The sequence below is a fragment of the Salvia hispanica genome, chromosome 4 (assembly GCF_023119035.1).
Source record: "Salvia hispanica cultivar TCC Black 2014 chromosome 4, UniMelb_Shisp_WGS_1.0, whole genome shotgun sequence".
Classification (NCBI taxonomy): Eukaryota; Viridiplantae; Streptophyta; class Magnoliopsida; order Lamiales; family Lamiaceae; genus Salvia; species Salvia hispanica.
The window spans coordinates 23,875,475-23,895,435 of record NC_062968.1 but is presented as its reverse complement, the minus strand read 5'-3'; the positions used below and the strand labels follow the sequence as shown (position 1 = coordinate 23,895,435).

The 19,961-nt window shown below is 38.1% G+C and overlaps 5 protein-coding genes across 9 annotated transcripts; all 5 read left to right on the top strand.

The window, feature by feature from the left end:
* Nucleotides 1-16: 16 nt before the first annotated feature.
* Nucleotides 17-2,774, top strand: LOC125222804 (chaperone protein dnaJ 10-like). 2 transcript variants are annotated; one of them, XM_048125622.1, is made up of 10 exons: nt 17-301; nt 867-926; nt 1,011-1,093; nt 1,200-1,353; nt 1,437-1,566; nt 1,663-1,821; nt 1,879-2,057; nt 2,149-2,229; nt 2,311-2,427; nt 2,533-2,774. In XM_048125622.1, the coding sequence occupies exons 1-10, from the start codon at nt 215-217 to the stop codon at nt 2,611-2,613; spliced, it is 1,131 nt and encodes a 376-aa protein (XP_047981579.1). In that variant the 5' UTR covers nt 17-214; the 3' UTR covers nt 2,614-2,774. The 2 variants fall into 2 exon arrangements, with proteins under 2 accessions (XP_047981579.1, XP_047981578.1); XM_048125621.1 differs by having other exon boundaries at nt 20-301; nt 2,302-2,427.
* Nucleotides 2,775-2,919: 145 nt separating this feature from the next.
* LOC125222803 (putative late blight resistance protein homolog R1B-16) lies at nt 2,920-6,025 on the top strand. The gene is made up of 2 exons (XM_048125620.1): nt 2,920-5,740; nt 5,818-6,025. Exon 1 carries the CDS (start codon nt 3,199-3,201, stop codon nt 5,584-5,586), a length of 2,388 nt encoding a protein of 795 aa, XP_047981577.1. The 5' UTR covers nt 2,920-3,198; the 3' UTR covers nt 5,587-5,740; nt 5,818-6,025.
* Nucleotides 6,026-9,268: 3,243 nt separating this feature from the next.
* LOC125224545 (putative late blight resistance protein homolog R1A-10) lies at nt 9,269-13,041 on the top strand. Of its 3 annotated transcripts, none has more exons than XM_048127961.1 (6): nt 9,269-11,887; nt 12,006-12,082; nt 12,140-12,318; nt 12,410-12,490; nt 12,563-12,688; nt 12,795-13,041. In XM_048127961.1, the coding sequence occupies exon 1, from the start codon at nt 9,297-9,299 to the stop codon at nt 11,871-11,873; it is 2,577 nt and encodes an 858-aa protein (XP_047983918.1). In that variant the 5' UTR covers nt 9,269-9,296; the 3' UTR covers nt 11,874-11,887; nt 12,006-12,082; nt 12,140-12,318; nt 12,410-12,490; nt 12,563-12,688; nt 12,795-13,041. The 3 variants fall into 3 exon arrangements, with proteins under 3 accessions (XP_047983918.1, XP_047983917.1, XP_047983919.1); XM_048127960.1 differs by having other exon boundaries at nt 11,981-12,082; XM_048127962.1 differs by lacking the exons at nt 12,006-12,082; nt 12,140-12,318; nt 12,410-12,490; nt 12,563-12,688; nt 12,795-13,041 and having other exon boundaries at nt 9,269-11,393; nt 11,518-11,655.
* Nucleotides 12,018-12,875, top strand: LOC125220717 (chaperone protein dnaJ 10-like). Its single transcript, XM_048122866.1, has 5 exons — nt 12,018-12,069; nt 12,140-12,318; nt 12,410-12,490; nt 12,563-12,688; nt 12,795-12,875. The coding sequence occupies exons 1-5, from the start codon at nt 12,018-12,020 to the stop codon at nt 12,873-12,875; spliced, it is 519 nt and encodes a 172-aa protein (XP_047978823.1).
* Nucleotides 13,042-13,308: 267 nt separating the features above from the next.
* Nucleotides 13,309-17,339, top strand: LOC125219604. Of its 2 annotated transcripts, XR_007176170.1 has the most exons (4): nt 13,309-13,749; nt 16,323-16,623; nt 16,742-16,821; nt 16,947-17,339. XR_007176170.1 is itself a non-coding variant. In XM_048121624.1 (2 exons), exons 1-2 carry the CDS (start codon nt 13,392-13,394, stop codon nt 14,738-14,740), a joined length of 366 nt encoding a protein of 121 aa, XP_047977581.1. In that variant the 5' UTR covers nt 13,309-13,391; the 3' UTR covers nt 14,741-15,300. The 2 variants fall into 2 exon arrangements, 1 of the variants encoding a protein (XP_047977581.1); XM_048121624.1 differs by lacking the exons at nt 16,323-16,623; nt 16,742-16,821; nt 16,947-17,339 and adding an exon at nt 14,733-15,300.
* Nucleotides 17,340-19,961: the final 2,622 nt, after the last annotated feature.

Sequence of the window (19,961 nt, the reverse complement as noted above, 5' to 3'; positions counted from 1 at the left end):
AATGATCTGCACCACAGAGTGACAGTTAAAAAAAACTGTTTTCCTCCCGCGAAAATTAAAGCTTTTTGGAAAAGGCATTGATTTGCTTTATTCAATCAAGTTTTGAATCAGTGGAAAGCCCCAGCTCCGACATGCCCACTTCCTCTACTTTTCTTCTGCTCTCCTCTCTGCCCCAAGATCGCACTTTCTTCGATTTCCTTTTCCTCTGCCAAATATGGTTAAAGAAACTGAATTCTACGACGTTCTTGGCGTCAGCCCTGCTGCTTCCGTGGAGGAGATTCGCAAAGCCTACTATCTTAAGGTTATGATTCAATTGATCTCTTCCGATGTTTGTGTTTTAGCGATCAATTGATCCATTAATTAGCTAATTTTAATTACTTGTATCATGAGATTGATTGATTGATGAAGTTGATGAGGTGAATGCAGTTTTTTGATTTGTTGTAGCGTTTTAGGGTTTATTTTGGTAGCTAAAGGATTTTGAAATTTTTTGGGGGTTTGCTGTATAGATACTTGTGTCATGGAATAATTAATGTGTGTGAGATTCATGTTGATGAGAAGAGTGCAGTTTTTGATGGCTTAGCTTTTTGTTTGATGAGAATGTTTACAAATGCCTCAAAAATTCAAAATGTAGTGACAGATCATAATTCATAAAAGGGGCTTTTTCCATGAATTTGTGTCAAGATTTGGAGAGAGAATCAATTGTAATCCAACAATTTTTGGATGATTGAAATGATATCAGATGTTTAATCTGCTCGAATTAGGCAACCAAACTAAGTAGGTGTGCAATGTATAGGGTTTTTTCCTGCCTACTTTGCTATGTCAAACTTAGCTTTATTTGATGTTTTTAGCGACTGTCGTGTTTCCAGGCTAGGCAAGTCCACCCCGATAAGAATCCAGATGATCCCCAGGCAGCTGCGCGGTTTCAGGTAATCCCACTCTCTTTTGCTCTTATATCGTTTAAAACTTGACAATCGTTGAATCAATGAAGTTATTATTGTTGATGTCATCAGGTACTAGGAGAAGCTTACCAAGTTTTGAGTGATCCGTTGCAGAGAGATACATATGATCGGAATGGCAAGAATTGCATATCTAAGTAAGTATTTCGCGTCGAGGCTGTTATCTGTTCAACTGTGTACCTTCACCATAGAGCATCTTTTGGAATTTGTGAGTTTTTCCATAATGAAAGAGTGGTTTAACAGGGAAACAATGCTTGATCCAACTGCTGTTTTCGCTCTCCTGTTTGGGAGTGAACTTTTTGAAGATTATATCGGGCATCTAGCTGTGGCATCAATGGCGTCTACTGAATTAGCCGGTGAAAGCGACAATCCAGAAAAAGTCCATGACAAACTCAAGGTAGTATTGGTAATTACTCTCCAAAATATTACCCTTTTTAGCTGGTTATGTTCTCACTTTGCAACTGAGAATTTCTGATAAAGGCGGTTCAACGAGAGAGAGAGGAAAAGCTTGCTGTGAAGCTAAGAGATTTTCTTCAGCAATATGTCAGTGGTGACAAAGATGGCTTCATCAGAAAAGCTGAATCAGAAGCAGAGAGGCTTTCGCGTGCATGTTAGTATATAATCCAACTTTACTTTGCAACAAATAATCTCTCTAGACGTCTTTCAAAAACATGAACTAGGAGATATATTCCTTCACTTTCTGCAGCTTTTGGGGCTGAAATGCTGAACACCATTGGATACATATACACGAGGCAGGCGGCGCTGCAGCTGGGGAAGAAAGCCCTCTATCTAGGGGTGCCGTTCGTTGCTGAGTGGGTTCGCACAAAGGGACACTTTTGGAAGTCACAATTCACAGCAGCAAAAGGTACTAACGCTTGTTTATTATCTCTTATCAAAGTTAGTTAAACGCACCTTCGTGCAGGTGCTTTTCAGCTGCTGCAGCTCCAGGATGACATCAGAAGACAGTGCAAGATCGAAGGTGGTGGTGAGGAAGACGACGTGGAGGCACATCTACGACAGAACAGGGAGGCGCTCATGAACTCGCTGTGGAAACTGAATGTGGTAGACATTGAGATCACTCTGGCTCATGTCTGTCAAATGGTAGGTTAGCTCTTGTAACATTTTGTTTTTTTTTATTCTTCAAAATTACTTTTTTCCGACTCGCAACAACAGATTTGAACTCATTTTGTAGGTGCTTCAAGACAGCCATGTGAGGAGGGAAGAGCTCAAGACGAGGACCGTTGCTCTGAAAAATCTAGGGAGAGTTTTTCAGGTAGTTTGTTGCACCATTGATGACATGATCTGTTAATGAATGTGTGATTTGATCAATTTTGTTTATATTTAGAGTCAAAAGTTGAATCAAAATGGTGGAACATCAAAGAAGAAAGTTGAAGATGAGAGCAGCTCTGATAGTAGTGATGATGAGGACTCTCACAGACCACTCAATTACAAAACACCTCTTGTTACACAGGTCTCTCTCTCTTTCTTCTTCCACACACACACACACACTAAGACACTCATTTGAACCAGATAAGTAGCACTTGAGTTGAGTGTGATTGCTATTCATGTATGATAGGGCATAGGAAGGCTCTTCAGGTGTCTCTGTAACCCGGCGTTTGACGTTGATGACGATGAAATTGTGTATAGAGGAAGATGAGTGTAACAGATTATTGCTTCTGTTAGACAAAAACAAGCTGGTTTGTTAGAACAAAAATTGGTGTTTTAGTACAGGCTCAGTTTCTTACAAGAAAGTGTCTGTTTCAGACAATTGATTATTTCATGTTGTTTTGTTTTGGAGAAAATGTCTCATTTTCAAGAGGTTGTTTGTAGTTTTGCAAGAAAGTAAAATTGATTATCTGTTTGAAAATTTTGCTTAATTTCTATGTATTTCTATCTATCATACAGTTTTATATTATTTGCTCAAGTCAATAATGAGCAGCTGAGTTAAGTTGTTATAGATTTTATTCATCTGTTTTTTTTGTGCTGAGTGCAATTTGCAACAAGCTTTCTTTCCTTTGTTAGGAAATTCGAGATAGGAAATTCGAGAAAGACATCTCATCTGTTAGAGAGATGTGCAAATTAATGTACTGGACCCATAATTAAAGTCGTGTAGGTGGGGATGTGAGGAGAGAGGAAATGAGCAGTAAGTTATTATAGATTCAATCATCTTTTTTTGTGTGATTGCAATTTGCAACTAGCTTTCCTTTGTTTTCCTACTGAGAAAGAAGATATCTGAAAAAAAATGGCTTACAATCTTCAACCTCTCATCACCATTCTCGAAGGAATCCTCGATCCTCACCAACCACGATGGATCGTTAATGAAAACAACCCTCAACTCCAATCCCTCCTTGACAAAGCTACTTCTCTTCAAAAGCTCCTTGATAGTAAATCTTCATTCACCAAACTAGACACCCAAATAAGAGAAGTAGCACATCAAGCTGAAGACATCCTTGAATCCCACATGGTTCATCACATGCTCTCCGGATCTGATTGCTTCATATTCACTTTGGCCACACCAGATCTACACCAAGTCACACAAGATCTTGATTTGGTTATAGAGAAAGCGGAGAAGCTCGTGGAGATGGAGGATAAGAAGATGCTTCCAGAACTTGATTCTGTTATGGAACAAGTGAAGCTCGTGGATAAGAAGATGCCGTCTAGCAGTTCACCATCCAGTGTTTTGGTGGGAATTGAAGAAGATCTGATGCAACTCAAGGATCGGCTGACCGGGATGCGGACAAAGCTGGAGATCATCCCCATCGTTGGTATGGGTGGTGTAGGTAAAACCACTCTCGCTCGAAAGCTTTATGATGATCCTTTGATTGTTGATCACTTTGCATATCGTGCTTGGACCACAGTCTCACAAGATTACAATATGCCACAAATTCTCATAAGCCTTCTTAGTTGCATAATCAAAAAAGAAGAATTTGATCAACATAAGGAAAAGGGAATACATGAGATAAAAGATATGTTGTATAAGAGCTTGTATGGCAGGAAGTACTTGATTGTATTAGATGATATATGGAGCACTAAATTCTGGGATGAGATTAGGATGTACTTCCCGGACAACAACAACGGGAGTCGCATTGTGATCACCACTAGGGAAATTGATGTGGCGAACTATGCTGACTCTTCGAGTCCACAACATCAGGTTCGGTTGCTTAGCGAGGCTGAAAGTTGGAATCTGCTTCGCCATCTTGTGTTTGGAGAAGAGGGGTGTCTTCTTGTATTACATGAGATTGGTCAAAAGATCGCCAAGCATTGCGGTGGGCTTCCTCTAGCCATCCGTGTGATTGGAGGGCTGCTATCTAAGATGGAAAGATCAGAAGACGTTTGGAGGAAAATTGGAGACAATGTAATAGCAGCAATTTCTGGATCAGATGAGAAATTCTCTAGTATATTGTCTTTAAGTTATAACCACTTGCCGAATCACTTGAAACCATGTTTTTTATACATGGGAGCTTTCCCTGAAGACTACGAGATTTTAGGCTCCACACTCGTGTATGTGTGGATTGCAGAGGGATTTGTAAAATCAAATGGGGAAAGAAGTTTGGAGGAAGAAGCTGAGGATTGGCTAAAGTCTCTAATAGAGAGAAATCTATTTATGGTTAGTAAATACGAAAAGAATGGAAAACCAAAGAGCTACAACATGCATGATATGTTGAGGGATCTGTGCATCAAGAAATGTGATGAAGACAAGTTTCTGTATGTGAAGAATGATCCCAATGTCGCATTCTCTAATCCACGGCGAGTGAGGAATGACAAATCAGCTAATATGGAGTATGTTGATGATTCAACAGTGCTCATGTCACTTACTCGATCTGCTATATGCATTGGTTCTAGCTACAATCAGCTACCATTTGGTGTCTTTTCTGCGTCAAGATTGCTTAGGGTATTGTATTGCATTGATTTCAATCTCAATGAGTTCCCAACTGAAATATTTGAATTTGTCAACTTACGCTTCTTAGTTGTTGACGACCATTTAAATATACCTAGAGGAATATCAAGACTGCGGAATTTGCAAACCTTGATTGCTCTTGATTGCGAGATTGATGTGCCGTCTGAGCTTTGGCAGCTCTCTGAGTTAAGAAATGTCAAGGTGGCAGGATTAGAGTTGTTAAAAGATGAGGAAATGAACTATAGTGTTATGAAGAATCTGCAAATGATTTCATTCACGAGTCTAACTGAAGAGGAATCAAGTTGGGATGGTTTCTTCAAAAGCATACCAAATATCAAAAGGTTGGCAATTGATGATAAATTCCGAAGGGAATCCACGATATTTGATCTTAGCCATCTTCACAAACTCGAAATATTAAAATGCAGGTGTATCGAAACCATAGACAGAAAACTAGTTATATTTCCTTGTCATATCAGAAAACTAGTTCTGGATGGGTGTACAATGAATTCAAGAGTGTCGACGACTCTGTGTGCACTACATAAGCTGGAAGTGCTCACGATAAGGTATTGCACATTTGAGAGTGATAAGCTGACATGTGAAGGAGAAGAAGGTGAAGAAGAAGAAGGAGAAGGAGAAGAGTGGAAGGTAGCAGATGACCAACTTCCCTGGACTTCGCCACCTCTATGTAAAACACTGTTGGAATCTAAAGGAAATCCCTTGCAGCATTGGTGAAATCCCAACACTCCAACTAATCGAGTTAGAACTGTGCCCCAAATCCGTAGTGGCATCAGCAGAAAGGATTGTGGAGGAGCAATCTGAATACGGCAACGAAGATCTCAAACTTCGTATCTCAAACACCATCAATTGATGATCACACTTATAAAAGGTAACCAACCATTTCAGCAACTTGAATATTTTGAATGCAGTGTGGTTCCAGCAACGTTCATTGTTCAAATGTTCAAGTGTAAGGAGTCGGATGCTACGAGCTTTTTATCCTCAGGTGGCGTGTCGGGAGACTATGGAACGAGCCAGCACGCCGCAACTCCCTCTTTCTTGACTTCCCAACACTTTTGACTTGCTGTGTCTTCAACTTTCTTCACTGAACTTTATTTATGTCTTTGATCATCTTGTGTTGTGCGTAACACTACTATTATAAGATGATTTTCTTGAATATTGACTTTGAGCTTCATCATGAAATTAGTATATATGTTCATACAATTCCATGAAGCATATAGTTTGGTGGCTTTTATTAGTTTCCTGGTCTCTTCATCACTTTGCTCTTTGAATTTAAAACTAGATTGCTTTAATTGCTTGATTATCTGAATTAAAATCTTTACTACAGTCTTATAACTTATAAGAGGCCGTTCGACTGCCCATGTCTAATCTTGTGCCAATTTCGGTTGCCATTTTCTCAAAAGCTATCACCGTCATCACAATGTCAAGATTTACAATGTACTGTACTAATTTAATCTTATTTGCTAAAAACAACTCCAGTTTTTATATGTGTGTGTTCGAGTATTAAACCTTCAAGAAACGAGTTTCTTGTTCAATCCTCTTCAGTATAGCAAAAATTATGCACTACTACTAAGAAATAGGCCATTCCTTCCGTTTACCAAAAGAATAGTCGTTACATTCCATTCTCCTTTTATTCGTATTTTAGATTTAACAAAATTATACAGTATTTTATTAATATTTCAATTTGAAAAAATATCACTTCAATTTTATAATTTTTAGATATTATAATAAAATTAAAATTTTGAAATTTTTAATAATTGAAAAAAAATTCCACACTGCACACACACATACTGCACTGCCTGCACACACACTGAACACTCACACCCGCGCGCGCACACACACAATCAAACAACAATTCCATATCATTTTAATTCTTTTCACTTACCAAGCACAAGAATAAAATGAATCTCCATTCCATTATCTTCATCTCCATTCTATTATTCCTTCATTTCATTTTCTCTTTATTCCATTTCATTATACTACTAAGAAGCCCATTCATATCAATTAGTGGCCAATAATTGAAAGAAGCGTTTAAACTGTACTAAAGATCTCAATTCAGATAATCAAGCAATTAAAGCAATCTAGTTTCAAATTCAAAGAACAAAGTGATTAAGAGGATCAGGAAACTCATAGCAGTGTTAAGCACAACACAAGATGATCAAAGACGTAAATAAAGTTCACTGAAGAAAGTTGAACACTATGCCCTTTTTTTTTTTCTTGGTCTTTACCTTATTGCTTTGTTTTAGCCGACTTGTGGCTAGCTCTCTCGTACTTCCCTCGGGTATGTCCGAGTGTATGATGTAAACGTTTGGTTTGGTTCTTTTTATTTATTTATTTATTCATAAAAAAAATAACTCGAGTTTTTGTGTGTGTGTCAGTGTGTGTTTTAGTATACTACTATAAAAAAAAGTGTGTGTGTCAGTGTGTGTTATAGTATACTACTATAAAAAATAGGCCATTCCTTCCATTTACCATAAGAATAGTCATTACAATCCATTTTCATTTTATTCGTATTTTAGATTTAACAAAATTATACAATATTTTATTTATATTTCAATTTGAAAAAAATATCTCCTCAATTTTATAATCTTTAGATATTATAATAAAATTACAATTTTGAAATTTTTTTAATAATTAAAAAAAATTCACACTCACCCGCGCACGCACACACAACCAAATAGTAATTCCATTTCATTTTAATTCCTTTCACTTACCAAGCACAATAATAAAATGAATCGTCATTCCATTATCATCTCCCTTCTATTCTTTCTTCTCTTTATTCTATTCCATTCCATTATAAGTACTCCATTAATACTCTATCCATTAGTGGCCAATTAAAAAAAACAAGTAAACTAAAACAAGGTATCGAATCGACATTAAAAGGAAAATTAAACGGAGTAGTTGCTAATTTAGTTTTGTCATTTAGTCTCCAATTTTAAAATAGACAAAAAACAAGAAAAAATGTACATTTTGGATTCTGTTGCGCCAAAACACGGTTTAAGAAAAGTGAAATACAAATCAAAAGCTTCCCCACAACTTGAAAATGAGTCTCTAATTCAATCCCCAAAACTTCCCGCGAAATTGTGAACCACAGTTGATAAAAATTCACACTCGACTCTAGAGGTCTTTCTGATAATCGTAATATTATTTTTTCGCTGAATTTGTGGTTTCAGTTTATTTTTGTTGGTTGATTGATTGCGGGATACATGACGTCAACACACATACTTTGACGTCTTTCAAAAACATAAAGTATCTGCAGGTTTTGGGGCTGCATTGGATACATATACATAGAGGGAAGAAAGCCCTCTATCTAGGTCTAGGGGTACTTTTGGAAGTCACAATTCACTGCAGCAAAGCGTGTTTATAATCTCTTGTCAAAGTCCATTAATCATACCTTCATGCAGGGAGGCACTCTGTGGAAATTGAATGTGGTAGACATTGAGCTCTGGTTCATGTCTGTCAAATAGTTAGTTAGCTCTATGTAACATTTTGTTCTTTACTATTCTTCAAAATTACTTTTTTCAGACTCGCAACAACAGATTTGAACTCATTTTGTAGGTGCTTCAAGACAGAAGAGCTCAAGACGCGGACCGTTGCTCTGAAAAATCTAGGGAGAGTTTTTCAGGTAGTTTGTTGCACCATTGATGACATGATCTGTTAATGAATGTGTGATTTGATCAATTTTGTTTATATTTAGAGTCCAAAGTTGAATCAAAATGGTGGAACATCAAGGAAGAAAGTTGAAGATGACATCAGCTCTGATAGTAGTGATGATGAGGACTCTCACAGACCACTCAATTACAAGACACCTCTTCTTACACAGGTCTCTCTCTCTCTCTTTCTTCTTCCACACACACACTAAGACACTCATTTGAACCAGATAAGTAGCACCTGAGTTGAGTGTGATTGCTATTCATTTGTGGCAGGGCATAGGAACGCTCTTTAGGTGTCTGTGTAACCCGGCGTTTGATGTTGATGACGACGAAATTGTGTATAGAGGAAGATCAGATTTCTTACAAGAAAGTGTCTGTTTCAGACATTGATTATTTTATGTTCTTTTGTTGTGGAGAAAATGTCTCATTTTCAAGTTTTGCAAGAAACTGAAATTGATTCTCTGTCTGAATTTTTTTTTGCTTATTTTCTATCTAATGTCTTCATTTGCATTCGGTAGAAGATTCTATAAACACAGCCCATATTATACCCCTTTAGATGTGACCATTAGGAACAACATCATAGCACTAGCATAGCATGCTATTTCTACAGATGATAAGTAGTGGAAATCTTGACAAAATTCAAGGGTAGGTACAACCACCTTAGGAAAATCATAACCAACTGCATAATAATATCAGATAACAGTTTTATATTATCATCAAATACCAGTTTTTTTGTGTTATTGCAATTTGCAGCAAGCTTTCCTTCATCTGAAAATGGCTTACAATCTTCAACCCCTCATTACCATTCTTGAAGGTATCCTTGATCCTGCCCAAACACGATGGTTTGTTGATGAAAACAACCCCCAACTCCAATCCCTCCTTAACAAAGCTACTTATCTTCAGCACCTCCTTAGTAGTAAATCTTCATTCACCAAACTAGACAGCCAAATCAGAGAAGTAGCACATCAAGCTGAAGACATCATTGAATCCCACGTGGTTGATCACATGCTCTCCGGATCTAATTGTGTGAGATTCACTTTGTCCACACCGGATCTGCAGCAAGTAACACGAGAACTTGATTTTGTTATGGAGCAAGCGAAGAAGCTCATGGAGATGGAAGATAAAAGGATGCTGCGAGAGCTTGATTCTGCTATGGAACAACTGAAGCTCGTGGATAAGAACATGCCTTCTAGCAGTTCATCAAGTTCCAAGAGGGTTGTGGTTGGAATTGATGAAGATCTGATGCAGCTCAAGGATCGGCTGACCTGTATGGAGAAGAAGCGGGTGATCGTCCCCATCGTTGGTATGGGTGGAGTAGGTAAAACCACTCTTACACAAAAGCTTTACGAAGATCCTTTGATTGTTGATCACTTTTGTTATCGTGCTTGGACCACAATCTCACAAGATTACAATATGCGGCAAATTCTCTTAAGCCTTCTTAGTTGCATAATCGGAAAAGAAGAATGCGATCAACATAAGCAGAAGGGAAGGCATGAGTTAAAAGATATATTGTATAAGAGCTTGTATGGTAGAAAGTACCTAATTGTATTAGATGATATATGGAGCACAAAATTCTGGGATGAAATAAGAATGTACTTCCCGGATGACAACAACGGGAGTCGCATTGTGATCACAACTAGGGAATCTGGTGTGGCGAACTATGTAGACTCGTTGAGTGCGCAACATCAGGTGCAGTTGCTTAGCGATTCTGAAAGTTGGAATCTTCTTTATCAAATTGTGTTTGGAGAAGAGGATTGCCCTATTGTACTACAAGAGATTGGTCAAAAGATTGCCAGAGGTTGTGGTGGGCTTCCTCTAGCTATCAGTGTGGTTGGAGGGCTACTATCTAAAATGGAAACATCATTAGATGTTTGGAAGAAAATTGGGAACAATGTAATATCAGCAATTGCTGATTCAGATAAGCAATGCTCTAGCATATTGTCTTTAAGTTATAATCACTTGCCGAATTACTTGAAACCATGTTTATTATACATGGGAGCTTTCCCTGAAGACTACATAATTAAAGGCTCTAAACTCGTACGTTTGTGGGTGGCTGAAGGATTTGTAAAACAAAATGAGAAAAGAACTTTGGAGGAAGAGGCCGAGGATTGGCTAAAGTCTCTAGTAGAGAGAAATCTAATTATGGTCAGAGAATACAAAAAGTATGGAAAACCAAAGAGGTACAACATGCATGATATGTTGAGGGATCTATGCATTAGGAAACCTGATCAAGACAAGTTTCTATATGTGAATAATGGATCCAAGGTGACCTTCTCTAATCCACGCCGTGCGAGTTTTGACATATCAAATGGAATGGAAGATGTTAATTGTTCAACAGAGACCATGTCACTTACTCGATCGATTATATGCATTTGTTCTGAGAGGGATGAACTTCCATGTGGTGCCTTTTTCGTGCCAAGATTGCTAAGAGTGTTGGATTTTATGCATATGTGGTTCGAAGAGTTCCCAACTAAAATATTTGAATTTGTCAACCTACGCTTCTTAGGTGTCAAGTGTCGTTCAAGAATACCTAGAGGAATATCGAGATTGCGGAATTTGCAAACCTTGACTGGTAAATGTAGGTTTGATATGCCATTTGAGATATGGCAGCTGTCTGAGTTAAGAAATCTGAATTTGAATGGAATTGAGTTGTTAAAAGATGAGGAAATGAACTACTACATTCTGAAGAAGCTGCAAATGATTTCATATATGACTCTAACTGTAAAGGAAGCCACTTGGGATGGTTTTTTCAAAAGCATCCCGAATATTAAAAAAATTTCAATCGATAACCGCCTCCGAACTTCATCTACTGCAATTGATCTTAGCCATCTTCACAAGCTCGAGATATTAAGATGCATTAATATCAGAACCGTATCCTTTCCAGACAGTCGTTCCAAAGTTATATTTCCTTGTAATATCATAAAACTAGTACTGGATGGGTGTGTAACAAATTCAGGAGTGTTGAGGACTCTGTGTGCCTTACATAAGCTGGAAGTGCTCACGATAGCGGGTTGCAAGTTTAAAAGCAAGGAGGAGATACGTGAAGAAGAGTGGGAGTTAGCGGATGGAGATGAGTTCTGTTCACTACAGTTTCTATCTCTTCAATTTTTGAATCTTGTGCGTTTGATAGCCGATGAGACCAACTTCCCTAGACTGTGCCACCTCTTTGTACGCAACTGCAAGTATCTAGAGGAAATCCATAGCGGCATTGGAGAAATCCCAACACTCCAGTTAATCGAGTTGGAAGAATGCAGAGAATCTGCAGTGGCTTCAGCAAAAAGGATTGAGGAGGAGCAATCTGAATACGGCAACTACCATCTCAAGCTGAGTATTGCACACACGCAGCTGTGATCGCACTCCAAAAGGTAACCATATTCTACAACTCGAATATGTTGAACGCATGGCGGTTTTAGCAACAACCGGGGCTAAGTAGGATTGGCAACTTCATTTCTGTGTAGTCTTATTCTTCATGAAATCTTCAAGGAGTCGGATGCAATGCAGCTGGGGAAGAAAGACTTCTGTCTAGGGGTGCTGTTAGTCGCTGAGTGTGTTCGCAAAAGGTACTAACGCATGTTTACTATCTCTTGTCAAAGTCCGTTCAACGCACCTTCGTGCAGGTGCTTTTCAGCTGCTGCAGCTCCAGGATGACATCAGAAGACAGTGCAAGCTCGAAGGTGGTGGTGAGGAGGACGATGTAGAAGCACATCTACGACAGAACAGGGAGGCGCTCATGAACTCGCTGTGGAAACTGAATGTGGTAGACATTGAGATCACTCTGGTTCATGTCTGTCAAATGGTTAGTTAGCTCTATGTAACATTTTGGCTTTTTTATTCTTCAAAATTACTTTTTTCCGACTCGCAACAACAGAATTGAACTCATTTTGTAGGTGCTTCAAGACAGCCATGTGAGAAGGGAAGAGCTCAAGACGAGGACCGTTGCTCTGAAAAATCTAGGGAGAGTTTTTCAGGTAGTTTGTTGCACCATTGATGACATGATCTGTTAATGAATGTGTGATTTGATCAATTTTGTTTATATTTAGAGTCAAAAGTTGAATCAAAATGGTGGAACATCAAAGAAGAAAGTTAAAGATGAGAGCAGCTCTGATAGTAGTGATGATGAGGACTCTCACAGACCACTCAATTACAAAACACCTCTTGTTACACAGGTCTCTCTCTCTCTCTCTCTTCTTCCACACAAACACACTAAGACACTCATTTGAACCAGATAAGTAGCACTTGAGTTTGAGTGTGATTGTTATCCATTTGTGACAGGGCATAGAAGGACTCTTCAGGTGTCTCTGTAACCTGGTGTTCGACGTTGATGACGACGAAATTGTGTATAGGGGAAGATGAGTGTACCATCAGATTGTTGATCTGTTTAGACAATTCAAGGCTGTTTTGTTAGAACACAAAATTTGTGTTTTAGTACAGGCTCAGTTTCTTAAAACTAAGTGTCTGTTTCAGACATTGATTATTTCATCACGTTCTTTTTTTTGTGGAGAAAATGTCTAATTTTCAAGAGGTTGTATGTAGTCTTGCAAGAAACTGAATTTGATTATCTGTTTGAAAAATTTTCTTACTTTATATCTAATGTCTTCATTTGAATACAGTAGATGATTCTATAAACATAGCCTATATCAGCAATATGAGCAAGTCCTGGACAGATTCAAAGCTACGTACAACCACCTTAATAAAATTATAGGCAACTAACCAGTATATTATAAACTAACAGTTTTATATTATTTGCTCAAGTCAATAATGAGCAGCTGAGTTAAGTTGTTATAGATTCAATCATCTTTTTTTGGTGAGATTGCAATTTACAACAATCTTTCCTTCCTTTGTTTTCCAGCAAGAAGAGATCTGAAAAAAATGGCTTACAATCTTCAACCCCTCATCACCATTCTTGAAGGAATCCTTGATCCTCACCAACCTCGATGGATTGTTGATGAAAATAATCCACAGCCCCAATCCCTCCTTGACAAAGCTACTTCTTTGCAACTGCTCCTTGATAAATCATCATCCACCACCAAACTAGATAACAAGATGCTTCGAGAACTTGATTCTGCTATGGAACAAGTGAAGCTCGTGGATAAGAAGATGCCGTCTAGCAGTTCACCATCCAGCGTTGTGGTGGGAATTGAAGAAGATCTGATGCAGCTCAAGGATCGGCTGACCGGGATGCAGACAAAGCTGGAGATCATCCCCATCGTTGGTATGGGTCGAGTAGGTAAAACTACTCTCGCTCGAAAGCTTTATGATGATCCTTTGATTGTTGATCACTTTGCATATCGTGCTTGGACCACAATCTCACAAGATTACAATATGCCACAAATTCTCTTAAGCCTTCCTAGTTGAGAAATTTCAGAAAAAGAGATTAATTTCGCTGACCTTTCAAAATATGAGTCCGAGACATGCGAATTTTTCGGAATAAGAGATTTTAGAATTGTTATGCATTTTCTCATCTTTTTATTGATTATTTCATTCCAAATATTTATTAATTGACAAAATTATCCTTTATAGATTTTAACACAATTTATAAAAAATCATCCAACCCTCCCTAAACCGCACGCCTCTTTCCACAAACCTGCCCCAAACCTTAAACACAATTTATAAAAGTTCAAACAAATTGCTGTTTAAGTTTTGAATTGTATCAGATGTAAGTATTGCGCATAGATTGATTTGATTTATACAACGCGAGCTCCTATCAATTTTTTTTTTCAATTTCTTTTATAAAACTTTGGTAAACTGCACCCATTTATTTGCAGTTGAAGTTTTTTTTTTCTTTTACTATGCAGTCTGATAAGTTTGATCCTTTTGAGTGTCTTGGTTATTTTGAACATGGATTTAACTCGAGGTGAAATATTTCACTGAACAATATACATCACTTATTTTTCTTGAGAAAAAAAAAAGTTGGGGATGAGAGCGGAGGAGGGCAGAAGAAGAGAAAATTATGAATTGAAAAAAAGTTTGGAGAAAAGCTATTTTTTTATGAATTGTGTTAAAAATTTATGGAGGGTAATTTGGTCAATTTATAAATGTTAGGAACGATATAATCATTAAAAAGAAAAGAAAATGCATTAAAAATCGAAGAACCTTTATTCCGAAAAATCCGCATGACTCAGACCCATATTTCGAAAGGTCAGCAAAATTAATCCCTCATTTCAAAAGGTCAGCAAAATTGATCCTTTTTTTTTAAATCTCTCCTATTAGTTGCATAATAAAAAAAGAAGAATATGATCAACATAAGGAAAAGGGATCAGATGAGCTAAAAGATATGCTATATAAGAGATTGTATGGCAGTAAGTACTTGATTGTATTGGACGATACATGGAGCAACAAATTATGGGATGAGATGAGGGTTTATTTCCCCGATAACAACAACGGGAGTCGCATTGTGATCACCACAAGGGAATCTGATGTGGCAAACTATTCTAGCTCTTCTAGTTCACAACATTAGGTTCAGCTGCTTGGAGAGTCTGAAAGTTGGAATCTGCTTCACCAACTTGTGTTTGAAGAAGAGAAGTGCCCTCTTGTATTACAAGAGATTGGTCGAAAGATCGCTAAGGATTGTGATGGGCTTCCTTTATCCATAAGTGTGATTGGAGGGCTACTATCTAAGATGGAAAGATCAGAAGATGTTTGGAGGAAAATTGGAGACAACGTAACAGCAACAATTTCTAAATCAGACGAGCAATGCTATAGTATATTGTCTTTAAGTTATAACCACTTGCCGAATCACTTGAAACCATGTTTTTTATACATGGGAGCTTTCCCTGAAGACTACGAGATTGAAGGCTCCACACTCATATATATGTGGTTGGCAGAAGGATTTGTAAAATCAAATGGGGGTAGAAGTTTGGAGAAAAAAGCTGAGGATTGGCTAAAGTCTCTAATAGAGAGAAATCTATTTCTGGTTAGAAAACACAAAAAGAATGGAAAATCAAAGAGCTACAGCATGCATGATATGTTGAGGGATGTATGCATTCGGAAATGTGCTGAAGACAAGTTTCTGTAAAGAATGGTCCCAATGTCACATTCTCTAATTCACGCCGGTTGAGTAATGGCACATCAGCTCAAATGGAATATGTTGATGATTCAGCACAGCCCATCTCACTCACTCGATCTGTTATATGCATTGCTTTGGGCTGCAAACCGCTACCATTTCAAGTCTTTTCGGCGTCAAGATTGCTAAGGGTTTTGTATTTCATTAATCCGGAGTTGTTCTCTGACTTCCTAACTGAAATATTTGAATTTGTCAACTTGCGCTTCTTATTCATCGTTGGCATTTTCTTTATACCTAGAGGAATATCAAGATTGAGGAATTTACGAACCTTGATTGCTCCTGTTAGCCAGTTTGATGTGCCGTCTGAGGTATGGCAGCTCCCTGAGTTAAGAAATCTCAAGGTGCATGGATTAGAGTTGCTAAAAGACGAGGAACTGAAGTATAGTGTTATGAAGAAGCTGGAAATGATTTCATTGGCGAAGCTAAACCCAACCGAAGAGGAATCAAGTTGGGATGGTTTCTTGAAAAGCATTCCAAATATCAAAAGGTTGCCAATTGATGATGACCTCCAAAGGAAAGGCGCAACATTTGATCTTAGCCATCTTGACAAACTCAAAATATTGATATGCAAACGTATCGCTGCCGTAGACAGTCCTGACGGTTCTCATGTCCGTTTCTTAGTTAAATTTCCTGGTCATATCAGAAAACTAGTTTTGGATGCGTGTGTACTGACTTCAAGAGTGTCGACGACTCTGTGTGCACTGCATAAGCTCACGATCGAAGTTTGTTTTTTTTAGCGAGCAGAGAAGTAAAGAAGAAGAGAGTGGGAGGTGTTCTGTTCACTGCAGTTTCTATCTCTTGGAAGTTTGTTTTTTGTCCGTAATGAGACCAACTTCCCTAGACTCCGCCACCTCTATGTAAAAGACAGCTTACAACTGAAGGAAATCCCTAGCAGCATTGGAGAAATCCCAACACTCCAACTAATCGATTTACAAGATTGCTCCGAATCCCTAGTGGCATCAGCAGAAAAGATTGTGGAGGAGCAATCTGAATATGGCAACTACGATCTCAAACTGAGTGCGACCACACTTCCAAAAGGTAACCAACCATTTCTGCAACTTGAATATTATGAATACTCTGCAACAACATGTGGAGTATTAGCAACTTCATTTGTGTTTAATATCCTATTTTTCTTTGTCAAATGTTCAACTGTAAGGATTCGGATGCTACGAGCTTTTATCCTCAGAAGGAGTGCGGGAGACTATGGAACGAGCCAGCACATCGCGCTTCCAAAAGGTAACCATTTCTGCAACTTGAATATGTTGAATTCAGTGTAGCTTCAGCAACAGGTGGCGCAAGTAGCATCAGCAACTTTAAAATTGAAGTCTCAAACATTCATTTTTTTCAAATGTTTGTGTAAGGAGTCGGATACCTGGAGCTGTGCAGGAGACTATGGAACAAGCGAGCCAGCACGCTGCAACTCAGTCTTTCTGGGCAAGACTTTTGACTTGTTGCATCTTTGATACGAGCTCCTCAACATCAGCCCCGACAGCACAACCAAAAGAGGGTGATGACGACCTCACTGCATCAACGTTAACGGCTCCACCTCGTTGACTAAGAAGAGCTCCTGTCCGTTTGGTAGTTAGTTATTTATAGTTAGTTTAGTTATTTCATATCATGTACTAATATAGTAAGGAGTCGAGCGTATTATGAGCTCTATCTCGGGTTTTCTTTGTGGTTCTTTCCCGAGAGATAGTAGGTCGAACCGCCTAAAAAGGAAACTTGTCGAACACATTATGATGAATGATAAGTTATTTCCCACCATTTGCTGCTTTCTTTTCTCCGAACGTCCCCGTCGATCCTCGTCTCTGATATGATCAAGTCGTATCAGTCTTCAACTTTCTTCACTGAACTTGATTTACGTCTTTGGTCATCTTGTGTTGTGCTTAACACTACTATTTGTTAGATATTTTAGTGTAATTGGATTAACTTGAATGATCGGTTATTGTTATAATGATACATCATTTAAGTATGGAGGTGCGGAATGCATGCTTATTTGAATTCGTTATAATATTAGGAGCGAAGCTCCTAGATAGATGAACGGGGGTCCGGGGGCAGCGCCCCCTGGCAGCCCCTGGCGGGGTCAAGGGGCAGAGCCCCTGGCTGGGGTCGAGCTGTATCGGAAATTCATCCGAAAATATAATTTCCGAAAGTCGAAGGACTAAATTGCAATTTTGGAAACCTTTGAAATTCGGTTATTTTCGGTTTCATCTCCCAACAGTTGCAATGTTTCATTGCACTGTTTCATCTTCTTCTTCTACTGATCATTTTCTGGTTCAATATTATCGAAAAACACAAACATATGATCTTCTAATACTCTGAATTTTATCCGATCAAACATTTTGGTTGAACCCCGAAATTGATTTGATCTGAAAGTGATAAACACGACTTTCAGATATCCGGTTTTTGTTTCTCTGTTTTATATCTCCCTAACAAAGATCAAATCAAAATGTCGAACAAAGAAACGATGAAGGAAGGAGCGAAAGATTTCGCAAAGTTAGATAAGTTTGCTGGCCAGGACTTTAGACGCTGGCAAAAGAAGATGCATTTCATGCTGACAAATCTCAAGGTGGTGTACGTTCTGAGTACTCCCATGCCCGAGGCTGTTGATAATGAAACTCTGGAACAGACGAGGAGGCGGATGAAGTGGGAGAACGATGACTACATATGTCGTGGTCACATCTTAAACGGTATGTCTGATTCCCTCTTTGATGTGTATCAAAATGTAGAGTCTGCTAAGGAATTGTGGGATTCTCTCGAAGCCAAGTATATGGCAGAAGATGCCTCTAGCAAGAAATTTCTTGTTGGTAACTTTATCAACTATAAAATGGTTGATTCGAGGCCTGTCATGGAACAATACAATGAATTGTTGAGGATATTGGGACAGTTTTCCCAATATGATATGAAAATGGATGAATCTATTTCTGTTTCTAGTATTATCGATAAATTGCCACCTTCTTGGAAGGATTTTAAAAATAATCTGAAACACAAGAAGGAGGAACTAAACTTGGTCGAACTTGGAAGTGATTTCCAAATTGAACAGTCCATACGTGATATGGAAAAGAGTTCTGGTGGTAATACTAAAAATGTGGTCGGTTCTTCTGTGAACATGGTGGAAGAGGGTGAATCCTCAAAGGCTGGTAAAGAGAAACGTAAGTTTCAAGGGAAACGGAAGTTTCAAGGTTATAACAGTAAGGATGGGAATAAGAAGCCCAAACTGACTTGCTGGAAGTGTGGCAAATCCGGGCACTTCAAGAAGGATTGTAAGTCTGGAAAGGGTGGAGGAAAAGGGAAAAACGAGGCTGGTCAAAATGGATCCAAGGATCCGGAAAAGCAATCAGGTTCGTCTTTTGTACCTAATGATCATTCGGTTGAGAATTATTATGCATCAATAATCTCTGAAGCATTTTATGTGCAGGATGATGATATCTCATGGTGGATTGATTCGGGTGCAACATGTCATGTATGCAAGGATCGTCAATGGTTCAAGGACTTTAAACCAATTGAAGATGGATCTTCCTTGAAGATGGGCAATGTTGCAACTGAACCAATCAAAGGAATATGATCTGTTAGCCTAGTATTTACCTCTGGAAATTCGTTATTGTTAGAAAATGTTATGTATGTACCTGGAATTCGTAAAAACTTAGTTTCTGGTATTGTATTGAATAGTTGTGGCTATAAACAAGTATTAGAAAGTGATAAATACATTCTGTCAAGGCATGGTAATTTTATTGGCTTTGGTTATCTTTGTGGCATGTTTAGGTTGAATCTAGATGTCTCTTTTGTGAATAATTCTGTTTGCATGACCTCTTCAAGTATTGGTAATCATGTTAGTAAATCAGAATTGTGGCATGCTAGACTTGGACATGTTCATTATAAGAGATTAAAAGATATGTCGAAAATGAGTTTGATACCTGCTTTCGAGTTGAATAATGAAAGGTGTAAAACTTGCATGTTAACTAAAATAACTAGACAACCTTTCAATAAGAATGTAAATAAAGAAACTAAGGTATTAGAACTTATACATAGTGACTTGTGTGATTTTCATTCGACTCCATCACTTGGTAATAAAAAGTATGTAGTTACTTTTATTGATGATGCTACTAGATTTTGCCATGTCTATCTATGTCATTCAAAAGATGAAGCTCTTGATAAATTTAAAATCTTTAAGGAAAGTGTAGAGCTTTATCATGGTGTGAAGATTAAAACTCTTCGCACTGATAGGGGAGGTGAGTATTATGATCCAGCGTATTTTGAATCGACTGGTATAGTACATCAAACGACTGCTCCATATACACCACAACAAAATGGTGTAGCTGAAAGAAAGAATAGAACGTTGAAAGAAATGATTAATTCAATGTTGTGTTATTCTGGCC